The sequence below is a fragment of the Aethalodelphis obliquidens genome, unplaced genomic scaffold (genome assembly GCF_003676395.1).
Source record: "Aethalodelphis obliquidens isolate GAN/ISIS:26980383/991018 unplaced genomic scaffold, ASM367639v1 scaffold8, whole genome shotgun sequence".
NCBI lineage: Eukaryota > Metazoa > Chordata > Mammalia > Artiodactyla > Delphinidae > Aethalodelphis > Aethalodelphis obliquidens.
In genome coordinates this window covers 6,975,308-6,991,399 of record NW_020837952.1, presented here as the reverse complement: position 1 = coordinate 6,991,399, position 16,092 = coordinate 6,975,308, and the positions used below count along the sequence as shown (strand labels likewise).

General features: G+C 48.5%; 1 protein-coding gene across 1 annotated transcript; it reads left to right on the top strand.

Annotated features, from left to right (window-relative positions):
- The first annotated feature begins 204 nt into the window (after window positions 1–204).
- On the top strand, window positions 205–15,350 carry SDR9C7 (short chain dehydrogenase/reductase family 9C member 7). The gene is given in 6 exon segments (XM_027106721.1): window positions 205–1,076; window positions 2,635–3,026; window positions 3,028–3,289; window positions 6,381–6,636; window positions 7,290–7,465; window positions 14,257–15,350. Coding segments are annotated over 5 exon segments (1,014 nt in total). The 5' UTR covers window positions 205–1,076; window positions 2,635–2,987; the 3' UTR covers window positions 14,538–15,350.
- The last annotated feature ends 742 nt before the right edge of the window (window positions 15,351–16,092 follow it).

Here is a 16,092-nt window from a genome sequence, read left to right as displayed (position 1 = left end):
GTTGAATCTCTGTCCTTGGTCATGAACTTCGTGAACGTGCTCTGACCACCTGCCACCCACGCACCTGATGATACTCACCTGACTGGGATGTCAAGCTCATCTACTTCCCAAGAGCTACATACCCTCCTTCCTGATGGATGCCATGGTCTACTGGAGCTCCTCAAGGGCCAGGGCCCTGTGAAGTCGAGATTGGGGTGTATGATGCTTCAAGAGAAGGGAAAGAAGGTGGAGGGAGGGAGCTTTCCAGTCTCTAAGGTCATGCAGCTCATCCTCCTCCTTATCTCTACTCCAGGCTTCTTCTGAGGCTCTGGGGATATTAGGAAGAAAGGACCAAGTTTTGCAGCTGAGGAACAGGGAGACACATCTGTGCCCTGGTCCTTGAGCAGCCTCTCAAGGCTCTGAGCCTCATGGCCCTCCTGCCACCCTGAGGAATCTGCACTGTTCGGAGGGTGTGAGCCGCTGGGAGCGGGCTCAGCCCCACCTGCTCTGCCTCTGTTCATCTCCTCAGAGTGTGCCTTCGTTTCCTCATCTCACAGGATGGAAATGGCCTGGAAGAGGCAAAGGGTCCTCTCTCCACTGAAAGTACCTGTGAGCAGGGGTTGGGGATGCACAAGGCAACCACCAGCCTGACCCATCAGCCTCATGTGCCAGCTGAATAAGGAGGCCACTCATCAGAGCGGGCAGCATTCTCAGTCCTAGGAGAAGAGCCCTCTGCGTGGTCCTGCAGCCCCCCCCCAACCCCCATTCCATAGCCTGCATTTTTCTAATGTTGGGAGTTTGAGTCCAGGGAAGTGCTGCTTGAGCCAGCAGTCAGCAGACAGGCCCATGAGATGGTGAGTCAGGCCCAGGCCTGCGCTGGGACAGTTCCAAGTCATTCTTTTTCAGGTCTAGTGACAAAACCCTGGATCTCACCAACTGGGACTGTCTGAAGAACTGGGACACTCCTGGGCCTGCTCAGCCCTTGAGTGACATTGTCTGACTTCTTCCAGCCAAGACTTCCTTGTTCACTCACCAAGGAGGCAGACAGACTTCTGAGATGCCCCCCAGACCCACTGTAGGCAGTGCTGTGCCTTGGGGTGGGTATGAAGTAGGTGAGGTTCGCCTCCACCTCCCACCTCCTACCTCCATACCCTGCAGGCTTTGGGTCTGCTCCCCAGGGCTGGGTCCATGAACTGACCCCCACCCCCCCTACTCCCACCACCCTTGGTACAGAATGGCCAGACTCTCTGAGATTTGTGGTGACATTCTGGAGCTGACTAACCTTGGTAGGTAGATAGCATAGAGCAGAGAGACGCATCCTTTTCCCTTCACTCTAGAGAACTTTGTGGCCCCATTTCTGTGTCAGACCCTCTAGACAGGGACGGTGTAGGCAGTTGTCCCGGGTCCCTCAGGATGAACCTGGGCTCTTTTCTCAGGCCTATCCTGAGACATGGTGACCCTAGAGGTTTATCCAAAGAACCACCACAAACTCCAGCATAATTCTGTCTCCATGTTTTATGCAGCCCTGGGCATGGCCCCTCACTACTCATACCTCTGTCTCATATCCTTGCTTCCTTTTCTTTACTGGCTTCCCTTCTACCTTTCTGTGTGTTCTTTGTTCCATTGCCTGGAATCTCTCCCTTCCCTCCCAGTCCTGACCCTGAGAGTTTTCTAAGTCCCTGACCCCGGTCCTCTGCTCTTCCCATATGTCATCCCCTCTCGGGGCCAAGGACTCGGCCCCAGGCCCTTCCCACAGCGGCCCAGGGCATTCATGAGCCATCCTCATCATCTGGCTGGACCTCAGTCTCAATGATGCTTATCATCTAGCTCGGCCTCAGTCTCAGTAATGCTCATATCAGAACTCTCTATTCTCCTGCCTCTCTCCCTACGCCCAAAGTGTCTCCTCCTGACTTTTCTTGACACCCGGGGTTCTACCTGTTATCAGAATCATTTGACTCCTGGCCTCCCTTCCCTCTGCATTTTCCATGAGCCACTGTGTCAGTTGACTGTACAGTCCCTTCCTTTCACGGACATCACCCCCCTTCAGGCTCCTCAGCTCAGCCTAGCGTGTATCTGGTCCTGGAGGTAGAAGAAAAATGCTCACTGGGGGTCCTGCCTGGGGGAGCTTCTGTGTCCTCGGTCCTTGACTCCCTCCATTTACCTGGTTGCTGGGTGAGGGGGGTGCTGGACCCGCTTGGAGTGCAGTGGGGACTCCTCATTGGTGACCTGAGCATCACCTCCCCAGGACCCAGGCCCTGAGCCCGTCAGGGGTTTCTGCTTTCTGGGAGTTGGGGCCTCACATAACCAGTTTCCCTTAAGCGGGGGCCTGCTGCCTCTGACCTCAGGACAACGGAGGCACATCCACCCTGGGGCAGACCCTTTATTTCTCATCATCTCTCGCAATGGAGACTCACCTAAGGACAGAGAATTCCAAAGAGCTGATAACCTGGAATTCTCTTGGGGTTTGGAGGGCACAAAACCAATTTTGTTTGTTTTGCATTAGTGAATTTGTCTTAATTTTTCCACCGAAATAACAGTTACATTTCTTCACATGCCCGCATTCATGACAAAGGATTTTGATCCCTGGGCTGGAAGTGGGGGATTTCCAGGAGGGTCCTCTGGGCTGAGTCCTCCTTCCTTCTTTCCTCTGCTCAGACCACCCAGGGGAGCCACTTCTCAGCACTAACATCACCACTGTGGTTTTTCCCATCCTTGGCATCTTCACCCATTACGGCTGGGGGAGAGAGAGAGGGAGCTACCAGGGCTGTCTGAAGTGACAAAGCTTCAGGTTGGACTTGAACTTCTTGCATCTAGGCAAATTGGCATGGTGATGCATCCACCTATACAAGTTATAGAGTGGCTCACCCAGGGGCCGTGCATCTGTCGCCGGCAGCAGAAGGGAGGAGAGCCCTTCTCAACAGGCTCCAGCAGACTGGGGCTCAGAGGACCAGCCTCTCCTGCTATCTTCTGAGCCCGATTCTTCTTGGCCATCACCTCTCCCCTCTGCCATGGCGGCTATCACGGACCTCTCCTTTATGGACTTGTATGTTCAAGAACTGCAATCTGGTCCGCAACCTCTCGGACAAGTACGTCTTCATCATGGGCTGTGACTCGGGATTCGGGAACCTCCTGGCCATGCAGCTGGTTGATCGGGGCATGCGGGTGCTGGCTGCTTGCTTCACTGAGGAGGGGGCCCAGAAGCTTCAGCAGGATACCTCCTACCAGCTGGAGACCACCATATTGGATGTCACCAAGACTGAGAGCGTCAAAGCAGCAGCCCAGTGGGTGAAGGACCAAGTGGGAGAGCAAGGTGGAACGAATTGCATTCCTTGGCTTTCTCAGTTTATCCTTCTTTTTCTCTCTTTCTCCTGCAGGTATCTGAGAGTTATCAGGGACCCTGTTGTTCAGATGGGATGGGAGAGGTGATGTAGAGAAAGGGGCCGGGCCTGTAGCTCAGTGGGATTGGACCTGTTGCAGGGTTTGGACTGTCCACATGGAGAGGTGATTTCCCAAGGAAGTTTTCTTTCCCAGAAACTCAGAGGGTTAGCAGGGTTTGGGGGAGGTTGCGCTAGAAGTTCAGGGAGGGAATATGCATTCCGTCTGTCGGAAAGGTGGAGTTGCCTCACTGGGACTTTGGTAGTCCTAACTATCAGCTCCTATAAAAATGTGAGCACATTTCTTGTCGGGATCAGGCTAGGGGGAGGAGAGAGGGAACATGAGGTTGGACTCCCTGAGTGGGAACATTTGCTCTCCTTGACTGTGTCGGGCTAGACTGCAGGGTGGGGAGCGAGATCTCTCCTCTTCGTCATATCATGATGGATACCAGATTGACCTAAGGGTAAGTGCCTATGTCAGGGTGGCTGCCCTTATTGGGAAAGGAGGCTGTGGGCTAGGGATGGACTAGGACTGAATGGGGACCCACCCAGGGATCTTCCCACACGTGAGATGTGGGAGGAACAGGGTGACTCAGTTGTAGAAGGAGCAGCCTGGGGGAAGTCCTGACTCCTGAGGGAGCTCATCTGGGGTCTGTGCACACGAGTCAGGGCAGGAGAGCTCTGGGGCCCAGGAGGGGCAGACAATAACTCTTGCTTTATTTTCCTCCTTGGCATCTACCGCTATCCAATATTCAATCTATTTTACTTATTTTTCTTATTTATTTTCTATTTCTCCTGCTAGAATAAAGCTTCTAGTGGGGGAGGTGTTTTTCCTTTTATTTATTATATATCCTTAGTGCTTAGAACAGTGTCTGGCATCTAGTAAGGTGCTCAATAAATATTTGTCAAATGAACTAACTTATGAATAATTCAGCAAGAATCAGTTTCTTTCTTCACCAGGCTGCCTCCGCCCAGTGCCCTACATTCAGCTTTGAGCCACTTGCGTTAATGACTCCCTGGGTTTATTAATTAGTTTCCTATCGCTGCTGTAATAAATGACACAAAGTCGGTGGCTTAAAAGAGCACAAATTTATTATCTTACAGTTCTGGAAGTCAGAAGTCCCAAATGGGTCTCACTGGACTAAAATCAAAGTGTTAACTGAGCTCTAGGGAAGATTGCATTTCATCGCCTTTTCCAGCTTCTAAAGGCCTCCTGCATTCCTTGGTTCATGACTTTCTTCATCTTCAAGGCCGCAAGGTTGGGCTGAGTCTTTTTCAGGCTGCCATCTCTCTGGTTCTCTGTCTTCTGGCTCCCTCTCCACTTAGAAGGACCTTTGTGATATATTGGGCTTGCCAAGCTAATCCACGATAATTTCCCCATTTTAAGGTCAGTTAAGCAATTTAAATTTCATCTGCTACCTTAATTCCTCTTTCCCATGTAATCCACCATATTCACAGGTTCCAGGGATTAGTATGGGGACATCTCTGGGGGGCCATTGGGCAACATCTTTGGTCTAAGAAGCACTGGGAAATGGGAGGAAGGGATACTTGCATGCTTTCTTTTTGCCCCTCAGGGTCTCTGGACATGACAAGTTGGCATGACCCTAAAGCTGTTCACACTGTTTTGAAAGTTCTCTAGCTCTCTTTGCAGGAAAAAAAAAAAATTAAAGTTGTCCTGGTTTGCCAGCAGGCAGAGCTATTTACCAGGGATGATCAGAGGTAGCAGCGAGTGTGTGTCTCTTCTCCACAGGCAGAGACCACTCGGGTTTTACAGTCTTTGGGTCTCAGCAGCTCATTTCTTCCACTGTAAGACAAGAGTCTCCCCTAGCTGGGAAGGCTCTGCGTCCTGCCAGCCAGTTGGTCTCCTGGGGTCTCTACTTGGAGGAAGGCAGAAAGATAGGATGGGGACACAGCTTGTGTGGGGACCCCAGGCCTAGGGGAAGGGGTGAACCATGATTAGTGTTTACGTCTAGACCTGCCCACGTGTGTGTGGAAGAGTATCTTGAGGCTACAGAGGCCAAGGTGGGGTAGTGAGATAAGGGGAGGGAAAGGGAAGGAACCCCAAGTCCTTCCCCCAAGTGGAATTTTACTTGGAACCTCAGTATGTAAGACAAATGAAAATTGAGGTTCTCCTGCATCTCCCTTCCTTATCAGGTTCTGGGGTTCAGCCTGAAAGCTCTCAGGACTGCAAACCACAGGTTGGAAACAACTGTCCTAATCCACTCAACAGTGAACCTGAGGCCCAGGGAAAGGAAGTGACCTGTCCAAGGCTGGAGGTAGAACCAGGACTAGAACCTGAGGCTCTTCAAGCCTGGCTCTTGCAGAGCTGAAGGACAATACCTAGCAATATTTCTCTCCATTTATACCAACTCAATTTAAATATCTCAAAGGGAGCCCTTTTCACATTTTTCCAAAATTATTTTATTTAAATGTCTTCTGTATTTGTTTATAAGTCTTATTTATTTCTTCTCTGGTTTCTGAGATCACTGAGGATTAAGACCATGTTTTGTTCATTTAATGTCTCTAGCACCTTCCTCTGTAACTGACAGATGCATGAAATGAATGAATGTGTGAATGGATGAATGAATGAATGAACAGAGTAATTTTGGTAATGTGTGAAATGGAGTTGGTTTCTTACACTCAGGTGAACAGAGAGGGGGAAGCATGATGGGGGAAGGAATTGAAACATTAATTCATTGGTATGAAAATGAGATCTCTTTTCCCAGAGCCAATAGCTTAGATGCTATTAGCTAAAGCCTGGATTGTAGCTGGTACAGTGTCCAGCTAGCTGGCAGACTGCGTGAATCAGAAAAACTGCCCCTTTAGGGAAAACCCATGAGTAAAATGCCCATGTTCCTTTGGGCTGTCATAGCTCCCCACCCCACGCTGCCAGACTGGCTGTCTTGTGCCTTGTGACATGCTCAACCATCCTCAGCAGCCCTGAGCTGGGGGTTCGTGGACGCTTGTGCTTTTCCAGAAACACTGCTGATTTTTGTCTGGTTCTCCCTCCCTCCACTGCGCCCCCAGGCCTCTGGGCCCTGGTGAACAATGCTGATGTAGGCCTGCCCAATGGTCCCAATGAATGGCTGACCAAGGAAGACTATGTGAAGGTGATCAACGTGAACCTGGTGGGACTGATCGAAGTGACTCTCCATAAGCTGCCCATGGTCAAGAAAGCCCAGGGCAGGGTCATCAAAATGTCCAGCTCTGGTGGCCATGTGGCTATCACTGGTGGCGGCTACTGCGTCTCTAAGTTTGGCGTCGAGGCCTTCTCTGACAGCATCAGCTGACCAGGCCCAGGTGCCAAACCATTCAGGGTAGGAGTTCTGGGGGTTTCACCTTAGGAAGAGAGGGCTGGGTGGGGGCACCCTGTGGGCAGGGGAGATCTGGAGAGAAGATGCTAAAACAGTAGCAGGAGGAAGGCTAGACCTCCAGGGGCCTTCCTCAGGGACCCAGAGAAGAGGGATGAGAAGAGGTGGGGTGGTGATGAGCAGCCTTCCCTTGGCTGTCTCAGAATAAGCAACACGCTGCTTGGGCCTGTGGGAGTAGGAGGGAGAGTCCTCCAAACAGACGGAGAGGTCTGGGGGCAGATGTGCTATGGGCAGCCCTCCGAGAAGGATGCAAGCCTTGCATAGATCCCTTCACTCCTTTGCCACCTAGGCATTGGGGGTGGGGCTGAGTGGGTGGGACCTGGTCGGAGCAAGGCTTTAGTCTAGATTCCTCCCGGCTAGGCTGGCCTAATGTGAATTGTCCAGAGACAGGCTTGGGAAAGGGCTTATTTGCATGAAAGCAGTGCTGGGCCTGGTGCAGGGGTGGGGGGCACACCTCCAGGTTCCTGATCTCTGGAGATCAGCTCCTCTAGAGGTGTCAGAGGTGACTTTCCCTGATGATCCTTTGTCATCGTGGAGTCCCAGACTGAGTCCAGCTCTTCTTTCCCAGGCGTGAGCTCCACTACTTCGGGGTGAAAGTCAGCATCATTGAGCCGGGGAACTACCAGACATCCATTCTGGGCAAGAAGGACCTGGAGGGCACGGAGAAGAGCATGTGCAAGCTGTGGGAGCGGCTGCCTCAGGAGACCCGCGAGAGCTATGGAGAGGAGTACTTCCATATCTGTGCGTTCCCCAGGAGAGAAAGGGGTCTCTGAGAGGGATGGAAAGGTCTTGGGGGTCGCTGACCCACTTTCATTTTACAGATGATGGAATGGAGGCTTAGAGGGGTTATGAGCCCAGGGCCACACAGCTGGTGGCAGAGCTGGGATTTGAGAACTGCTGGGGGAGTGACAAAACCATAGCTGCGGGGAGATGGGGGTGTTAAGAGAGATGCTGCCCACCCGCCCCTGGCACCTGCCTTCCCCCCAAACATCCGTATGCAGGTGAATCAGGTGAAAATGCACTGCCATGAGTGCAGAGAAGTTATTAAGAGCACAGCTACTTGAGCCAGACTGCCTGGGTTTGAAGCCTGGCTCTGCCACTTACGGGCTAGGAGGAGACTTTGAGAATGTTACCTAGTCGCCTTAAGCCTCAGTCTTCTCATCTATAAAATGGAGTTAATGATAGTGCCTACCTCACAGTGCTGCTGTGAGGATTAATCTCTGTGAAGTCTCTCTCATGCACTAAGTGCTTGTCCAATCAGTAAAGAGGAAAATCACACGAATGTTTTAAAGGAAGGGGCTCTGGGAGTTCTCTTTCTCCCTGGCCTAAGAGTCTCCTGTGAATCTCAGGTGTTTCTGGAGAGTAGAGGAGGGACATCACAGCTGTTTACTATATTGTCCCAAACTCACAGTTTGGGGAACTCTTCCAGTTTGAGGGATGCACGGAGCCCCCACCATTGGAGAACAAGAGGAGGGGTGGCCTGCAGGTGCAGCGGAGGAGGGATTGGCCAAAAGACCTGGTGGAGTACCTCGTGGTAGGGAGAGGCCTATTCTGAGGACTGGGCGGCCCCATATTCACTCAGAGCCTCTAATCCCAAAGCCAAGCCAGTTGGTTTCAGGAGAGGATCATTCACAAGATTTCCTGCTTCTCTCCACTTCTCCCCTCCAAGTGCCTGGAGGGGGAACAGCCCCTCAGGGCCACCCTTGGAGCTGCCCTTGTGTGGGACAGAAAGGGGGGGCTGGCATTTTTCTGGCTCAGGAGGGTCCCTCGGTCCAGAGTGAAGCAGCCGGCTCTCAGCCCCGTCCTGCTCCATTTGGGCCTCAGTGGCCTAGTCATATATTTCCCTAACCCAGATTTTTTTCCCTCTCTTTTACTTGACTTCCATGAACATCCCTGAGAGGCAATTTCCTGTTGTGGTTTTAAGCTCTTAGACTCTGAAACTAGGCTGCCTGACTGTAAATTTCATCTCTCCTGCTTGCCTTGGGCCAGTTGCTCAGTTTTCTCATCTGTAATGGGTTATAAAAATTAAATGAGTTAATATATAAAAAGTGCTTAGAATATTATCTGCTTCCTGGTAGGAACAATTTGATTTAAAAGTTTGTTGTTTTTATCTATTACCAGTGTAATAGAGAAAAAGAGCATGGCCTCCTTTTCTCTAGTACACTGGTACCTGCGAGCTGTGTTGCAAAGAGATATTCTTAACTAGCAATCATCCAAAATCCAAAGTGATGAATTTTAAACATATACCCAGAAACTCTGAATGGGCTAAATATAATCACTCAGTTAAATTAATGGCAGGTATCTAACTGTCTGGGGGGCAGGGGTGGTTATTTTAGTGAATTGCTCTCCTAGACCTCATACATCCACAGAGTAAAAAGCCAAGACACCATAACTTAAAAACCATAACAGCCATTTATTCACCTAATGCACATTTTATTGAGAGCCTACCACATGCCAGGCACTGGGTAGGGCCGGGGGTGAGAGTGGACAAAGCAGCAGGGCACACAGCTGGCTGCCTGCAGCTTAAGGCCCAGTGGAGGAGATAGATCTTAATAACAACACACACATTTAGTGACAAATGTGGATAATGACCATGGGAAGAAACACAAGGCCATGAAAAAAAGAATAGGGTTGGGAGTGGGGCCCCAGTTTAGATTATGGTGTAGGGAGGGCTTCTCTGAGTTGACTTTGGGGAAGAATAAGTTAGGCATTGTTGGAAAGTGGATAGGCAAGAAAGTTTTTTCAGGAAGGCCCTGAGGCACTGAGTTCCCTTAGAGGAACTTTAAGGATACCAGAGGGTGGGGAGCAGTGCGGGGGGAGCAGAAGAGACCCAGGATAAATTAGAGCATCAAAGCACACTGAGGATTAAGGATGTGATCTGATTTGTGATTGGGAAAGCCTGCTGTGGTTGCTGCAGTATTCCAGGCTACACATGTTGGTGGTTTGGGCTACAGAGAAGTGGAGGAGATGGAAAGAAGTTGATAGATGCCCGGTGTGTATGAGACCTCCTGGTACCGGGAAGGAGAGAAAGCCATCCAGGACGAGTGCTAGGTTTAGTTCAAGAAACCTAATGGGTGGAGGCATCATTCATTCATTGATTTAGGGAAAAGTCAGGGAGAAGTATTTGGAGAAGTATTCCTTGGGGAAAGTAATCTTTCAGTTCTGGACATATTAGAATTCTGTGAGGAGAAGTAAAAAGTTCTGAGGATCAGTTAGGGCTTTCTCAGTTACAGGTGACAGAAAATCCAGCCCAAATCATTTAAGCAGAAAAGGAATTTCTTGATGCTTATTACTAAAAAGTATAAGGATATGGGCTTCAGGCACTGCCTGATCCAGTCCACAAATGATGTTCTTAGGACCTGCTTTCACCCTATTTCTTTTTTTTTTTTTCAGTACTTATAGATTTATTCAGGCCTGTTAGAGGTCTTAAAGTAACCAGGAATTGCAATAAATATTTGAACAGAGGGCTGGATGTTTCAAATGCTAAATAAATCGATAGAATTAGAGCTAATACACCAGCTGTGCTAATCCATGTGACTGCCCTTTGTCTTGTGCTCACTCAGCTGACACTTGTCCTTTACAATCCAGCCGTGGTAAACCCTTCACTAGCTGAGGAAAGCTCTATTTTCATTTCAAATCACCCTATTTCTTGGCTCTGCTTCTTCTGTACTAGCTTCAGGCTTACAGCTCTCTCCCCTGTTGGTGGGGTCCCATGGCTGCAGCATCTCCTCATCTCCTCCCGGGATAGTCCTTTCCAGTAGCTCCCCCAAACGGTCTGAGATTTACTCTGACTTGGTGGGCCAATGATGGCAGGAGCAGAGGGAATTGCAGGATGTACTCAACCCTGAGCCCATCACTGTGCCCGAGGAAATGTGAAGTTCTGATTGGCTCAGGCTGGGTCATGCACTCTACCTAGACCAAAGGACTCAGAATGGAAGAGGCATGGATTCCCAGAGAGAAATCTGTAGCTGTTGCTACAAACAAGGGGAATAGCTGTTTGGGGGTTGGGGGGAGGATAATATATATTCCCTGTGAGTTTCCCCTAAAACTCTCAGTTAGCAAAGAATGATCCAAATTATTTATGGGGTCACTATGAGGCTGGGGTGAAACACAGACTCAGCCAGTATCTGGAAACCTCACAAAGGCATTTTCTAAGTAGCTCAATGCAGGCAGAAGCTGTAGAGTCTTCAGCGAGGTCCATAAAAGAATGTGTAGAAAGGCGAACTTCCTCTGAAAACCACTGTTGAAAAGCTGATGTTCTTCAGAAGAAAAGTAAGGGTTGGGTTATAAAATACTATAGGCTGATTCATCTGTAGTTCTCTCCACGATTTCAGAGGAAAATTTTTATGCAGGCATTTGACTACTTTTAGATAAAAAATTTTCCAAGTGATCATACTCTAATTTTTACTTCAGTTTTACTAGTGTTTACTGGGATACACAAATGAGACAAAAATCTCTAGGAATCTAGAAGGGGAGGTCTGAAAGCAAGTATAACGCCACACAAATTGTGCAACAATGGACATACATACAAAACAAAGCAACTACTGAGCCTGAGCGTCTGGAGCTACTGCTCCGCAACAGGAGAGGCTGCGACAGTGAGAGGGCCTGCGCACCACGAGGAAGAGTGGCCCCCGCTCGCCGCAACTACAGAAAGCCCACGCACAGAAACTAAGACCCAACACAGCCATAAATTAATAAATTAATTAAATAAATGACGTAAATTATAAAAACAAACAAACAAACAAAGCAACAGTACAGGGACTTAATTCTGCTGTCACAAAAGCCTTCACAGAGGTGACCATTGGTGTCCTAGTGGGTTTTGAAGAATAAATAGGAGTTCACCAAAAGGGAAAAAGATGGCAAATGTTTCACAGAGGGAAGAGCACGAGCAACAGTTTGGAGACCTGCCATAGCACTTGTGTGCTTTCGAAGGTGGTGTGGATGCAAGCTCTAGACGACAGTAGTCCCTCTAACCGTGTTACACAACTCTCTATACCTCAGTCTCTCCACGATAAAGTATAATAATTCCTCTCTCGTGGGTTGTTAGGAGAGTTAAACAAGAATGTAAAGTACTCAGCTCAGCCATATGATAAGGGCTCAACAATCTTAGCCATCGTTGTTATGACTAGTCTGGCCTGAGTGTGAAGTGTAAAGAGGTGGGCATGGGAATGAAGCCGGGAGATGTTACGAGTTGGATAGTAGAAGACTTTGATGGCTCCAATAAGAAGTGTGGCTGTAAAAAAAAAAAAAAAAAAAAGAAGTGTGGCTCTCATCCTGAAGGACTTTGGAGAGCCTTTTATTAAATGGCTCTGAAATGACCTGATCAGATTTGTGTGCCGTGGGAAGGATGAGGGTGGAGACGTGAGACCAGCTGGGAGGCCACCTCAGAAACCCAGTGAAGGACCAACAAAGGCATGAAGTGAAAGGTCTTGGGCACTGTGGGAAGTATGTATGTATGTGGGGTAGTGTTGGCGGGGGGACGGGTGCTGTGGAGACAGACTGAAGAAATATTTAGGAGTGGTCACAAGCACCACTGGACACGAACTCCAGCAAGCTGTTATGGCCAATCAGACAGGCCCCTGGCTTGTGAATCGGGGAACAGGCCAGGTATCTTGGAGTGATTTTTAGCTATCCCCAAAATAGAACCATATTGGAAATGACTAGTTAATAGCAACCTAACCTAGGCACATACCCGAAAAAGCAGCACACAGAGTCACTGGGATAAGCATGTGAACAGGACACAGTGCTCTGGTCCTCACAGAGCACAGCCTGGCTTGTTAGCATACTTCGTAGCAACACAGCCACCTGCCAAGTTTCTTTCTTTATCTCAACCCTGCCAGGGAAGCCACCAAAAATTCCCCTTTTAGTCCCCTTTCTTCCTAGGGAGGGACTAGGACCGTTGGGTCCGTACTGAGTGCCAAAGCCTAGTGCCTGCTGTTTTATAGACTTTATTTTGCTGAATTCTCACAATAGCACAAACGTTTCCTGGATGCCCAAATGCAAAGCCTGAGTTCTTCCTCACTGTCCAGGAGACTGACAGGGGCTAAAGGGTACCCCTGTCTCCCTCAATCCATGTCTAGCTGGGCACAAAGCAGGAGTGCAATAACTATTCGAGAGAACATGGAAAGGATGTGCCTTAGACTATTTCAGAGTCTCAGGCAGCTTCTTCCACCCCATCAGCTTGTGGGTCCAAAGCCATCTCATCCCATCAGCTTGCCTCATCCTCATCAGCCCACACAGCCTTCCCTCCCTCTGAGGGAGCTGTAACCCTGAGCTTCATGAATGAGTCCTTTGACACTCGCTTCCCTGCCTGGAACCTGTTGGTGGTGGACTCTGTGTCAGACCCAAGGATGGAGCACAGAGTGTCGGATTCCTAAGACATTATTGCTCTATAGACAGCCTGGCTTTAAGTCAGTGTGGCTCTTTTTGGGACCCCTAATATGTAGTTTACCTCTTTTCACTACAGTAGTTTTCTCTTTAAGAAACAGAAAGGGAGTTCCTCGGAGTCAGAGAGATGAGTAAAGCATACTTGAACGACACTGTTCTGCCCTCATCAACTGCCCACCAGTGTCCTGCACAGAAGGGGTGACTTCTCTGCCTTCCTGGACCACCCCCAAAGTTAGGCTAGCTTTTGCTCCCTCTTTGTTTTCAAGTTCTAATCCCTTATCACGAAGTCTGACTCTCAGGCACCACTTCCTCCTGAGTCCTTGGGGCGCTCAGTGAAATATGAGTCCCACTGAGCTACCCCCTTCCCAGAGTCCTGGGGTGAGGGTGCAGATCAGGGCTCCCTAAGTGTATCGTGTGGCTTGTCTCCTATCTGTGTTGTAAGCTACAGCAGACTTGGACCCATCTCCACACCCGTGTGTACCATGCTAACGGAACAGCCCCTCACATTTGCTAGAGCCTTACAAGGTACCGGTCTGTGCCTTAGCTCATCTGAGCCCCATAATGACTTTATGACCAAAGCAAAGGCAGTGTTACTATTTTTTAATAACATCTTTTCCCTGCATGCTTTTGTAGAAAATTTGGAAACTCTAGGAAGTCCACAGGAGGAAAAAAAACCTCCAGCAACTAGGAATTTCAACAGACAGACAGTATTTTTCCTTATTTCCTTCCAATTTTTCTGTGCACTTATATTCACCTGTTTTCTCTCCTCTTTCCTCCACTGTCTACCCTGCTATTATTCATCTTTATTATTCTCTAGGGCAGGTATTATTATCCCCATTTTACAGATGATGATAGTTTAAGCTCAAAGTCACACAACTAATAAGTGGCAGAACTGGGCACAGTTCTCCTCATTGCTAGTCTAATGCAATAGTAGGAATTCAATTCACAACTATTGAATTCGGGAAGAGAAATAAGATTATTTATAGGGTGTTTGTTTAAGGGGCAACCTGGAGCTTGTGAAATCTGCCTGAAATGTTAGATCAGTGGTCCGGTGAAAAAGGAGCTTGGATGGAATTCAGAAGAAACAATCTTTAATGAAGAATAATAGAGCCTTTGATTTTTCCCCCTCTTGTACCCTCAAACAGATACTGACAAGTTAAAGAACACGATGCAGCTGGCAGAGTCAAGGATCAGTGAAATCACTAACAGCATGGAGCACGCTACTGTTTCCCGGAACCCCCGCATCCACTACAACCCTGGCCTGGATGTCAAACTCCTCTACCTCCCCTTGGCTAAGTTTCCCACCCCTGTGACAGATTTCATCCTGAGGCGGTACCTTCCAAGGCCAGCAGACAGTGTCCGAGCTGGGGAAGCCCAAGGGGTGGTCAGTGGAGTATGGAGGGGAAGGCACTGTAGGGTCACATGAGGGGGTATCAGATGTTCTGGGGACACCTTGCTTGGCTGACACCTACCTGTTGGTGGTGAATTTATGGATAACTTCTAACAGAAGGTGTTCCTACTCACTGGGGCCTCACAGAAACCTGAGGGGGCCTTTACAGGTTCAAAGACCTGCAGCCTGGCCCCAAGAACATCTGTCACCCAATCAGGATATGGCTTTTTCTTGACCTGGAGGAGTCAAGGAGAGGAAAACTAGTTCCTGCTGAATCATGAGCCTCCCTCAGTTATCACCACCACTGGGAAATTTTGTGGGATTATGTAGCCCACAGGAGAACTCAACCACTTTCCTCTCGTGTCTCTAAATATGCATTAACCTTATTCACATAAACCATTATTTGAAGTATGTAGTAGGACAAACAGGGAGGGCAAGATTATATCATGCAAAAGTTTATCATAGTATTTTCTCTCTCTTTTATGGATTTCTATATCCATAGGTGATTGGGACTCCCATGAAGTAACACTCGTTTGTTTAATCACCATTGATTAATTCTTCAAATATTACCTGAGTGCCTACTATAGACGAGGCCCTGTGTAGGTGCTAGAAGCATAGAAATATGATTGAATCATGGTCTTGGTTTTTCCCTCTTTATTTTGTGGTTTTGTTTTTGTATTTTAGCACAATATCTAGTAGCAGAGACAGGATAGCGATAGAAGAAACAGAAATCAGAAAATCAAATTTTTGGAGCTACGAGGAACACTAGAGTTTATCTAATTCAGTAGTTCCCCAGCTTGGCTGTGTATATCATAATCACCTGGTTAATTAAAACACAGATTCCTGGGCCTTGGTGTTAGAAAATCTGATTCATTAGGCTTGGGTGGGGCCCAGAAATCTGTATTTGTCAAAAGGACCTAGATGATTCTGATGCATCTGGGCACTTGGAAACTGCTGATAGTTCCATAGGAGTGACTAATGCTCAGAGGAGGAAGTGACTTATGGGAGGTCCCCTAGCATCATAGCCTTGACAGAACTCAGGTGTTTAGATTCCCAGGCTAGGATTTTAGTTACAGGAGAATAAATTCCCGTAATTAGTAACGTTGTCCAAAAAGTCAGGAAACGATGGGCTTCCCTGGTGGCGCAGTGGTTGAGAGTCCGCCTGCCGATGCAGGGGACATGGGTTCGTGCCCCGGTCCGGGAAGATCCCACGTGCCACGGAGCGGCTGGGCCCATGAGCCATGGCCTCTGGGCCTGCGCGTCCGGAGCCTGTGCTCTGCAACGGGAGAGGCCACAACAGTGATAGGCCCGCATACCGCAAAAAAAAAAAAAGTCATGAAACGAAATTATTATTCTTTAAAAATCCTTAAACTTCTGAGCCATATGAAGTTCTATTGAAAAGACTTTTGATCTTGAGGAGTGATCACGTAATAAAGGTCAAATGTGAATTTTTAAAATTAAAATGTCTTTAGTTGGTGTCTCTTCAACATCCAGCTGAACTTGAAAATAATTAAATGTAACTTAATCACATCTGCTGAAGACCCCTTTTCCAAGGAAGGTAACATTCACAGGTTCTAAGGATTAGGGTGTG